General features: G+C 38.1%; 1 protein-coding gene across 7 annotated transcripts in view; it reads left to right on the forward strand.

The window, feature by feature from the left end:
* Positions 1–10,342, forward strand: part of DROSHA (drosha ribonuclease III) — a 117,090-nt gene extending 106,748 nt beyond the window's left edge. For all 7 annotated transcript variants that reach the window (XM_045787175.2, XM_087867961.1, XM_087867964.1 and 4 more), the window contains 6 exons: positions 1,491–1,632; positions 3,101–3,183; positions 3,275–3,378; positions 5,365–5,457; positions 6,513–6,559; positions 9,922–10,342. In XM_045787175.2, coding sequence (XP_045643131.1) covers positions 1,491–1,632; positions 3,101–3,183; positions 3,275–3,378; positions 5,365–5,457; positions 6,513–6,559; positions 9,922–10,052 — 600 coding nt within the window. In that variant the 3' untranslated portion in view covers positions 10,053–10,342. The remainder of the gene's footprint in view (positions 1–1,490; positions 1,633–3,100; positions 3,184–3,274; positions 3,379–5,364; positions 5,458–6,512; positions 6,560–9,921) is intronic.
* Positions 10,343–12,559: the final 2,217 nt, after the last annotated feature.

Below are 12,559 nucleotides of genomic sequence, written 5' to 3' on the forward strand. Positions count from 1 at the left end.
AACATATTGTTTCTTATTTATCTATTGTCAAGGATGCAATCTCAGGCATTGAGAATAAATCTTGATTTTCATAAGCTCAGTTGACACTGGAGCCACAGAGCATAAAACTTGCATCTGATAAACAAAGTACAGTGTGAAACGGCAGGGGGTCTAACACTAGCACAGCCAACAGCTGCTTCCTGCTCTTTGGCCCTGGTGTCAGGGCTGTTCCTTAGCGGGAAGGGATTGTTGTAGTAGCCCAAGAATTTGTTACAGCTATTGTAAGGAAAGTTCTAGTTTTAGGTATGTTATTCCCCTAAATCTTAGGGTTGGTCCATCTTGGTATCTGTCTGCTTCCCCTGGCCTTCGTCCTCATGTCCTCTAGTGAGAGTGGTTCCTGAGGGCTAAATGCCTGAACCACGCTTGCTGTACAGCACCTCTGTCATGGGTGTGTTGTATAATTTTCACACACTGTGTAATGTTACTACTTAGGATGGTGCTTGGAGGACTCTTTGCCGACTGAAATTTCTACTAGAAATTTTTGTTTTGAATTCTTGAAGTTGAAATATGAAAATTACATTTCAATTTGGTTAGAGATGAAGAGTCCCAATTGATAAACTATAACTCGGGATATATAGTATATGTCTTTGAAATAATAGAAGTAAAAATATAAATAAATAAATAAATAAAATATTTTAAATAATGCTTACTAAAACATTACTTCCCCAAATCATATAATATCAAAATTAGCATCACTGCCGTGAAACTTAAAATTTATTTTAGACTTGTTAAAAATACTTCTTTAAAACTAATATACTGACCGAAAGCAGGTCAAGTTTGTCTGGTGGGTGGTGCATCGGATTGATTGATTGCAAAGGGGCACGTGGAACTTATTTGGGGATGACAGAAATGTAGAAAGTTGTCAAAACTTATCTAAGTATACTTGGGTGCATTTTATTGTCTGTAAATTACACTGCAATAAAGTTGATTCTTAAAAATTTTAATGCTCTTTGCACTTAGTAGCATTACATTTAGTGAAAGCTGTGATCTTTAATCATTGTATAGTACCCTCCCCCCAACATGGCTCAATATTACCAAACAGCTAAACTATTTAAATGACAGGTAAAGTCCAGGAGCAGAGTAAGTCATTAAGGAGAAACTAGAAGCATATGGAGTTTGTCACAGCAGCCTGGGCATAGTGGTTGAGGACTTAAATTATTGCTTACCTGTGTCCCAGTTAGTAACGTGGTCTCAGTCTGGTTGGGAGAGAGACCACAGTGAAATGGTTCTTCCCTTCCTTCCTTTTTTTAAGATTTTATTTATTTGAGAGACAGACAGAGATAGCCACAGAGAGCACAAGAGGGGAGGAGAGGGAGAAGCAGGCTCCCCGGAGGGCTTGATCCCAAGATCCTGGGATCATGACCTAAGCCGAAGGCAGGCAGTTAACCTACTGAGCCACCCAGGTGCCCTGTGAAATGGTTTCTAAACATGCCTCAATTCCTTTTGGCCAGTTGTTGCGAAGCTCTTTGGTGAATAACAGAACTCAAGCCAAGGTAGCGGAGGAGCTGGGCATGCAGGAATATGCTATCACCAATGACAAGACCAAGAGACCTGTGGCCCTTAGGACCAAGACCTTGGCAGACCTTTTGGAATGTGAGTCTTAGGAGTAGAGAGCTTTTCTCTTAACCTGCAGATTCAGAATGTAAATCAAATGTACCCACACTTATCTTACTTCTCATTATTATGTTGTACGTAAAGAAACCTTTTCTATTTTAATTTTTATTTATGCTTTTCTCCGAAGTTTATTAGAAGGAGAATATTTTGGAATTAAAACATGTGAATAATGAATTTTATGTTCAATCTGTGTTCAGTGGTATCACCTGCCCCCCCATCCCTGCTTCTACACCCCTCCATCCTAATGCTCAGCCATCACATCCTTTGTGGGAAACAGTAGCAGAATGTGAAGATTGGTAAGAGTGACTCATAGCTTTTCTTGCCACCCAGCAGCCTTTATACGGGGGCATAGAAGAAAGAAGGCTAATTTATTCACTAAATACTAAAACTATTATCTGTTGTTTTAAATGAGATTAAAGCTCTACGGACAAATGTTGTCATCTTTGGCAATTTTTGATATGGTCTGGAAGCATTATAAATAATCCTATTATGGCTAACTAAAGGATTATACACATAATTTTATTGTTTCTGATACTACTTTAAAATAAGTGGGCTGTTCACTGGGCCTTGGAACTTTAAAAAAAAGTATTATGATATTTTTGAATGTTGGAATTATATACAAATATTAAAGTCTACCATGCAAAACTAGCTCATTTACAAAGTACAAAGGCAGTCTGACTGAGGAACTTAACCTCTTTTTCAATTAAAGAAAAGTAACTTAAAGATTAAAATTATGAAAAAGTGAGCAGTTTCTTCAGCAGGTTTTTTTGGGTTTTTGTTTTATTTTTTAAGCTCAATAAAAGCTACTTTTATTACCTTCTTTTGAAAACTCACCATTTGTTTCCTTGGTTAAAGTACCTTTTAATGAAGTCATCTTTGGGGTCACCATTTCTTAATGCAAATTTTGATATATTGTTATGTTGTCATTAAGCCCAGTGTTAAGTTTTTCTCTGTTTGGGCAGATTGACTCTACAGATTATCCTATTTCTATACATGAAATGTAACAGAGACCCTTGTAAATGGCTAGTTTTCTCAAGATGGGTGTGGAGAATGGCAGGCTGCAAGAACGTGCTCATTCCACTGTCATATGTGATCTTCAGGTTTTCTTTTGATTTGTTGTTAACGTGGTTGTATTCCCCAATAGCATTCTCTCCCTGATGTACAGTAGCATTTTGTATACCATTTAACTATTTATTTAGCCTTTAGCCAAACGTAGTTTGTACTCTTTGATTTTTGCATTCTAATCACACATCTGTACTATTGCTTCTAATATTAGTGATGAAGGAAAATTCTTGTTTGAAGAAAGAGGATAAGATAATTCTAAAAAATATAGAGGGTCTGGGAGTTGAAAACCTCATTACAATGTTTCTTAAAAGTCTGGTCTCTTATTCTTCCTGGGAAATGGCAGTGCATTTTGGTTTTATATTTTAAATGTTCTCTTTTTCAGCATTTATTGCAGCGCTGTACATTGATAAGGATTTGGAATATGTTCATACTTTCATGAATGTTTGCTTCTTTCCACGATTAAAAGTAAGCTCATATAAAATTTAAATTGGTTATATACTTCATGCTCGGTGATTCCAGTACCCATTACTAAATGCTTCTTGGGGACTTGCTACAGGAGTTTATTTTGAATCAGGATTGGAATGACCCCAAATCCCAGCTTCAGCAGTGTTGCTTGACACTCAGGACCGAAGGAAAGGAGCCAGACATTCCTCTGTACAAGTAAGTGCATGCTCCCACAGGCATCGGACTGGTGAGTTTAGAGTCGATGCTGCCGGGTCTGGAGCAAGAACAAACCAAGGGGGGGGAAATCATGAAGAGGGGCCTGGATGGGGCCTCCTGGACACTGACTCTGGGCCCAGCACAGAACCTCTTTGGGTGTCTCCGTCTTTTCCATCTAAGTAAGTGGGTCACCTCTGATTATCTGTGCTTTTTATGTTTGTCTTATTTCTTATAACCTCCGCTGGGCTGTGCATCTAGATTAGGAGATGGTGCCTGTTTGTCACAGTATTTGGGTGTCTCCACTCCACTCTGAAGCCGACTGGCCTCTGTCCCTGTTGCCTGACAGCTACGCGCTCTCTCAGGCCCCTGTGTTACTCACAGATTTGCAGTTTTTCTTCTCAGAATGTGTATCAGAGGCTGCGGTGTACTTTTGAATATTTTAGTGACAAATCGTTATCCTTTGAGTGGTAGCCAAAAGTCACGCAAAAAGAGTGCAGGTCACTACACACATACTACTGGTTTTGATGAAAACAGGAAATGTGACTCCGAGGTAGAGTAATTATCTTGAGACTCTGCTTTGTTGATTCAGAAGGTGTTTTCAAAGAGGAATTACAAAAGGAAAGGATTATCAAAATAGGTGGATTGCCTCCCAAGGTATTATCTGGGTATGTGTTTTTAAGGATGTTTAAAAATCTGGTTTGAATGCTGGTGTAGCCCTTGTCCCTGCGCATGTGCGGTGGCAAGCACACACATTTGTGCGAGTGTTCCATATGGAATAAAAGCCCCTCTCTGTGGACTTTCTCAAACTTCAAAAGGAAAAACACCAGAGTGGCAGCTGGGAATTTTAAATCCTTTTTTATGTGTTTATTTGATAGTCACAACACGTTATAGGCTTTTTCGCTAAGAGAACTGAGGCCAAGAGAAGTTTGAGTCACCCCACAGCAAAAGCTACTATAAATTGTCCCAAGAAGCTGTCACTGCAAAACAATGTTTCCTTTACTTATTTGGCAAAATCCCCAAATGTTTAGAAATAGGACTTTAATATGTACCTAATAAGCATAATGAATATCCAAACTGTATTACATGAAAGGCTCAAAGTACTTCCTCATCTAAGTGATAATTAAGGTCCAATAAATAAAATGAGGACGATAAACTTCTCCTAGCACAGGCATGATTACTGTCATAAGTGCTACCTTAAAGAAGCCATCGTGTGCTTTCATCCCATGGGGTGTTTAAAACACAAAGGAAATGACTCTGCTCCCTTCTCATAAATCCCCCCAAATCAAGTACACGATGAGCTGATTCTTTTTTATCAAGATGATGGGGTTGTTTTGCATGTCATGTTTTTTTTTTCAAGATTACTGTGTTCATTCCATTATCTTTGTTGGCTACTTTTAATTTCCCTTTTCCATAAAGTTATCAGTTTTACTGCACTGGAAATCTGCACCATGTCATTAAAATCCAGAGTACCTGGAGTTTTGTTTTTTGGCACTTGTGTACTTGGCATTATAGCACACCTTCGAAATGATCTCAGATATTTCAGAAATTAAATACATTTTCTGATCTTTTGGATAAGATAGCAGGCATTGAAAAGAGTTCATAAAGGACAAAACCATTCAGTTGTGGCTTGAGATGTATTGCCCAAATACTTATCATTTTTGGTTGTGATTACCACTGAAGAACAATGAACAGACTGAAGTGGTTAACTTTTCACTGCTGAAAGTTTGTTAGTTTTAGGATACTTGGAATATACACACTTTGAAACCATTTAAAACATTTTACACTTCACTGCTAGCCTTCAGATACTATTTATAATGCTTTGGGAAAAGATATATAAAAATCCAGTGTAGAATTTTTAAAATTTTCTACTTGTAGATGTTTACCTTTTTCTAAGTGATAAATACATGGTTTTTCTTAGAGTTAAATGTTAGCAATAAGAATGATATAACACTTTACCATAATTAATGTTCCTTTTTTTCCTTTCAGGACTCTGCAGACGGTAGGACCCTCCCATGCTAGAACCTACACTGTGGCAGTGTACTTCAAGGGAGAAAGAATAGGCTGTGGGAAAGGACCAAGGTAGGAGAAGAGATCCTTGTAATTTCTTCAAATGAACATCCTATGTGTCTGATAAGTCCCTACTTGTATTCCAAACTCTGCAGTCTGTCTTTTTAAACTCAGAGTATAAAATGTTCAAGGGTAGGGGCGCCTGGGTGGCAAAGCGGTTAAGCGCCTGCCTTCGGCTCAGGGCGTGATCCCGGCGTTCTGGGATCGAGTCCCACATCAGGCTCCTCAGTTATGAGCCTGCTTCTTCCTCTCCCACTCCCCCTGCTTGTGTTCCCTCTCTCGCTGGCTGTCTCTATCTCTGTCAAATAAATAAATAAAAAATCTTTAAAAAAAAAAAAAATGTTCAAGGGTAATAGCAAAATGAATCCCAAGGATTAATGTCCCCACCAAGTCCAGCCCCAGACTTGAGATTGGCCTTGGACAGTGGGAATGCCTTTGCATAAGGGGCTTTGGCTACCTTGAGAAAACCACATTACCTGGTGCACAGGTAAGGGCCGTCCAGTGTCAGTTACCCAACAGGGTACCCAGCGTCGCTGCAAGCATTTTATAGAACACGTCGTGTGTGACACAGCCATTAAACATGTGATTTCTTACTGCTGTTCACTTGAGCTTTGTTGGAAATGCTAACTAACATCTTCTTTCAGGTAAAAAGAATTATGTATATTATCCTCTTTCTTTGAATCCTCTAATTTATATCTTAAACTGAGAAGTTATTGGAAGTCTGTCTATACATGTATTTTTTTTTTTACTCTTTTCTTCTTTTAACTTTATGCTAAGGATGTTCTTACTTAAGTAAGAAATACTTCAGACCTAATATAAATGGAAGGCATTTAATTACAGCATTAAAAATGTGGAACAAATAACATAAATACTCTTTGTGCAGATAAATGAAGTTTCTGCATGGCCTTGTGTATATTCCTAACTTGAGTGATTCAGTATATGACAGAAGTAATCAGATAAAATTTTATGCACCAGACATGAAAATCAACCTGAATAATGTGTCGCCATAGCTTGTGTTTGTGAAAAAGAATCTTTAAACCACACCTTACCTTTATTTTATTTAATAGTATTCAGCAAGCGGAAATGGGAGCAGCAATGGATGCACTGGAAAAATGTAAGTCTGTCCCTTTTTCTGTAATTATATGTTCATAATGTGTGTTTTATGGAAAGAAAATGGGGAAATATAAAAATGGTAAGTACTGATAAAACATGGTCTTTTTTTCTTCATAATTACTCTCCACGTAAAGTGTAGTAGAATGTAAGATATGTATAAAATGGACTAATGATTTTTTTGAAAAGTATTCCCGAATGCTTTTTAATTTTCATTTTCCTTTCTCGTGTGGAGTCCCACTCAGCATAGGTAGCCCATGTGAATAACCCAGTGTACCTTTTTCTATATAATTCTTTATGCTTCTAAAATCTTATACAAGTGAAGGTTTTTTCTTTCTAGTTTTTGGCCATTGCTTTATGAGCATGGCATATTTATGTACTTTTCTGCATCTTTCTATGTTGCTTGACAATATATCACGGGCGGCCCTCAATTCATTCTTTCTTAATGGCTGCATAGTATTTCATGCTGTGGATTTGCCATATTCTATTCAGCTTTTTTAGTTTTGGTGGACACTCTTTCTGTTTTTGTTTTTTTTAATCACTGTTGACAGTAAATGTCTATATATTGGTCCTTTTGGTTCTGTGGGAGAGATTCCCAAGAGTGGGATGGCTGGTTGGAAAACACTGCAATTACATAACTGGCCATGTAGGGAACTGCATGGTTTTTTGTAAGTTGGAAGGCTTAAATGCAAAGAATTTTTCTTCTGAGGTCTACCATGCTGCACAGCAGAGTCTGTGAGCAAAACATCACAGTGCAATTCCATTATGCTCCAAGTACCAGCTAAATGTGGGATAGAGCAAAGCATGGGAAGCTAAACATCGAGAGGCCCAGGATTCTCAGCTGCAGGAGATTCCAAGGAAGGCCAAAGGGTAGGAGCCAAGTGGAAATCAGCATACAATAGCTTCCTGGGGTGAAGGGAAGGAGGACAAGTTGGGGGTGGTAGCTAGTATTTCCAGGTTCCAGTGTCTATGGAATCTTCACTGAAAGTTTTAAGTTAACTCTTGGGGAATTTTTTCTTTCATTATTTACAAATGCACAATCACATACTGAAATAAAAGTGAGATTCCATTTTCTACCTGTAAAATTGCTGAAGGTTCTCTTTGGATCCAAAGCGCTTTTGTTTGCTTGTTAACGATAAAACAGTCCTGGAGAGATGGCCTGTTTGGAGACTGACCTCCACACACATACTGGCAGGTGTAAATCGTTTAAACTGCTAGAAAGCAGTTTGTCTGTATTTGGTCCTTAAAGAAGTCCATCCTCTTTGATCCAGAGACTTCATGTCTAAGAATCAAACCTAAGGAAACAACTGGAGTTATGAGCTCAAGTTCACATGCCGTGATAATAGTGACGACTTGATTTATAATAGCCAAAAAATACATAAGTAAATCAAACTGCATGATTAACAGTAGGGAAATGCTCAAATAAATGCTACTATATAGCCCAGGCGTTCGCAAACATTTTCTGTAAGGACCGGATGGTAAATATGTTAAGCTTTGCAGGCCATACGGTCTCTGTCACAGTTACTCAACTCTGCCATTGTAGGGGGGCATTTATGCAGATGAGTGGATGTGTCTGTGTTCCCGATTTACAAAAACAGGTGGTGGGCAGTAGTTGACCAAGTCTTGCTTTATCCAAATGCTGTAATATTTTGCAATCATTACAGCAGTATTTTTGAAGACTAAAGATAAAGGGAAACACTTAATACTAGAATGTTTTAAGAAGTACCCATAAAAATGTACCTATGCTATTCTCTCCCAAAGGGTGGGTGGGGGAATGATTAAGTATTTGTATGTTCATATAATATATATACATTTACACTGTGTGTGTGTGTGTGTGTGTGTGTGTGTGTGGTGTAACTTTATAGGACACTATAAGGATATATTCTAAAGTTTATCGGTGGTTAGAGCTGAGTGGTGGGATTTTTTTTTTTAATGCAAACTAGGTTTTAGAGTAGAATTTACTGAGGAAGTAGGGTTCATTTTGTAGAAACTTGCTTTACAGCTAACTTTTCTGGACTTGATTTATTTTTTAAAAAGTATTTAAAATACTTGAAACCTGTGTGTTATACAATATATCAGGTCAGCTTGATATCATTTGGAGATAGGATTTTGTTCCTGTTTCATTTCTAAAATACAGTCGTCATTATGTATCTCTTATGTTTAAAATCAGTCAGTGACTCAGATATACAAGGTCTTTACTGATTCACCGCCTGCCTCTCAGACGCTTTTCCTACCACCCTGTTCTTGTCCCTTCTCTCACCTGTGGGGAGGATGGGACACTATATAAAATGGGGGGCAATGATTTAGGAATTCACTATATATTTATATCCACTTTTATTATGCTTCAATCTTAACAAAAAACAAATGTGCTCTTTCCCAAACATGCCATGCTCTCTCACATTTCTGAATCTTTATATTTTTAAATATGAAATAGGAACTCTTGTATATAACAACCCCTTACCTGATTAGGGAGAAGAGTGTCTTTTTCCCTATGTGTTACCAGGTAACTTGGGTGGCTCTCATTCATGCATGCGTCCCTCTGTGATGTTTGTTGTTGAGGTATGTGCTTGTTGACTAAGTGTATAAAATGGCTTTTGTTATTGTTCCATCCTTGATTTCTTACTCCGTCTCTGTACTTGTTATATGGAACAAATGACAATGGAATCGTAAGTTTAGATCATAACCAAGCTTTCCACTGTGTCTAACATTCTTGCACAGGGTCAACTATCAACCTAAATGTAGCTTAAACTATACCATTGAGTGACATGTTTCCTTTAACCAAATAACAATGCTCTACCTGCGTTGCTATTGCTGACATAGCATTGGGTATCTCATGGTAAACTATAAAAATAGAATGATCAGGAATAATGACTTAATGCCTTCTGTCCATCAAATCTTTTTCCTCTTTTCAGAAATTTTAATTCTTGGTAACTAATGGTGTGATAATACCATTATTTGTTTGGAGCTTTTGGTTTGAGCTTTGCAAAAATACACAAGTCCATCTGACTACGTTCTGTAATCTCTCCCTGACAATCACTTCTTACTAGGAGAACCGTGTTAAAACATCTACCTACCTGGAACTATTCTGAAACCACACATCTGTGTTTTAACAATCCTGTATGTTTTGGTGCCTTTTATACTCAAGTTCACATCAGATATCACAATCTCGCGTCAGGGTTCTGGTGCAGACCACCAGTGAGTTTCTGAATGACAAAAGACTAAGGGAAGACACCGAGCAGTTATTTGCCTCTTGCATTAGAACATACAGCTCTGTTTCTCGTGAATGTGTGTGTGTGTTTAGTTTGCATCATTCTTTGCACCAGAGGCTACCCTTTATTGAGTATAAAATGTATCTCCTCGTGTCAGATAACTTTCCCCAGATGGCCCATCAGAAGCGGTTCATTGAACGGAAGTACAGACAAGAGTTAAAAGAAATGAGGTGGGAAAGAGAGCATCAAGAGAAAGAGCCAGATGACACTGAAGACATAAAGAAATAAAGGAGGGCATGGAAGTGGTAGCGTATTTTCTTGCTTAATAACTGTGACTGTTGTCCATCGAGATCTAGCCTAGTTTTCCTACAGACAATGAATGAAGTGTGCCCGTTGAAATAAAATACAAAGTCAAATCGGTTTTGTTGTTTTACTGCTCTAATATGCCGTTTTTAGCTGGGTGGTCTTTATTACGAAGTATTTGATTTCTCTTCTATTTAATGGAAAACTTCACTTTGGTGGATGTGCATATTCCCTTTTATTTTGTTCTTTAAACAATAAAATTCAAAAAGCATCTTCTATGTGGAATAGATCCTGTTTTTCTATCTCTGTTTGAGATTGTGACGCAAGACTTCGGCTGACAAGTGAAAAATTCACCTCACCAGATATTTGGGCTACACTCTGTTAACATCTGTACTTTTGGAAATCTCTGGATTATTAACTAGATTTTTCAGCTTTCATCTGGATGTTTATCGTCTTCTCAACTGCAAACACTGAACTTACCCCTCCTCGCTAAGCAGTGACTCCTTTGAAGAAGGAATCCTTTTAATGTTTAACTGGCTGGTGGGAGTGGGGAAAGACATATTTGAGTCACATATAGTCTTTGAATCATTAGAATAGGGGGAAAAATCATGATTCTAAGCCAGATGACACTTTAAATCAGATACTCTAACCCTGGGGTCAGTGGACGCTTTAAGAAGTTTATAGACAGAGTTAAAGGAAGTCTCAGAACCTCCTGAAATTGTATGTGATTTTATGTGTTTGGGGACGGGAGGGGAAGGTTGGGGGTGGGCGGGGAGCAAGATGAGGAGTCTTCATAGCTTTCATCAGCTTGAAGTGGTCCCTGCAATAAAGGGCTAACATTACATTAAAAAAACATGACATTTTAAAAAAATGTTATTTTAAACTGAATATCATTTGTTTCTTATTAATAAAGGCAAAATCTTTTTAAAAAACAAATGTGTCTTCATTCATTATTTTAGCAAATATATAGTGAGTACCTTCTGTGTATGGCGCATTGTCCTAGGCTCTGGGGCTACAGCAGTGAACAAAATAAAACCTCCTGCCCTCAGGTAGCTAATATGCTAGTAGAGGAAGGCACTCAATAGACAAGGATGTAAAACATATGACACATGGTGGTATAGATGATGGCCAAAAATAAAGCCGGAAGGTGGGATGGGTGCAGTTTTCAGTCAGGTGGTTTGAGAGATCCCCCTGAAAGGGTATCATTTGAGTTTAAGATATGAAGCAGGAGACAAAATGAGCCTTTCAGGTATTTGGAAGGTTTCTTATTTATATGACTATTAAATGCTACAAATGCAAGATTGAAAATTTGTAGACTGTATTACTTTTATTAGTAGGAAAAAGAAACAAATGCTACTTTGGAAATATTGTGGAGAAAGTAGAAAGCATAGGCAGAAAAATAAATCAGCCATGATTCCATCACCCAGAGTTGTCGTATATTGTCAGACCTGTGTACAGACACATGTACACACATGCACTCCAGTGTGCCTTAACAATTAGATACCATAATATGGTTTCCATATCCTTTTTTATTAATACATCATGCATATCTCTCAGTGTTGAATTCATATTTTTGTTTACATTGATGGGTGAATATTAATGCATATCTTAAATACCAGTTAGGGATGCACTATAATTTATTGACTAATGAAAGATGTAATAGGTTGTAAGCAATTTTTTGCTGTCATAAATAATGCACACCTGTGTACACACATATATTAGAGAGAGGAGTGAGAGAAGACCTCTCTAGGGTTCCTTAATTTGTTAATCATAAAATGTAAGATAGTACATGTAAGAAGAGGTTGTCCTGGTGCTCCTCCCTACAGATAGCAAGACTGAAAAGGAAGGACACTGGATTCATCAGTGGCCTTGAAAATGTTACAACAGAAAATATTTGAACTTTTTTTTTTTTTTAAGATTTTATGTTTTTCTTTCTTTCTTTGAGAGAGTGCACAGAGCATGAGTGGAGGAAGGAGTAGAGGGAGAGGGACAAGCAGACTCCATGCTGAGCGCAGAGCACAACGTGGGGCTTGATCTCAGGACCCTGAGATCACGACCTGAGCTGAAATCAAGAGTCGGATGCCCAACCGACTGAGCCACCCAGGTGCCCCTGAACTTTTTTTAAACAAGCACTTCCACTAGTCTTCCATACACATCAAAATAATGCCAAAGCCGATATTGCTTGGGACTTTTTATTGGACCTTAACTTTTTCTCTTTGTAGTAGTCTGGCCGTTTTCATTTTCTTTCTCCATATTAGTAACTCTTGATACCTGAAGAAACTAAGTCCATAAGACACTAGAGTACCTCACAGTGAAACACATCAAACCCACCATCAGGGCAGGTTAGCTCCAGGGGCTCTATAGAGCAATAATGAGGCCAGCAGCCAAATTCTGTAACTAGTCTCACAGACCAACTCAATGTAGCAGGCCACAATGACCACAGTGTCCCCCCTGCCTCCTACCCAACCCAGCCCAGCCTTCTTACCTTCTAG

This window comes from Ursus americanus, chromosome 15 (assembly GCF_024610735.1).
Source record: "Ursus americanus isolate L20-20 chromosome 15, mUrsAme1.1.p, whole genome shotgun sequence".
Lineage (NCBI taxonomy): Eukaryota > Metazoa > Chordata > Mammalia > Carnivora > Ursidae > Ursus > Ursus americanus.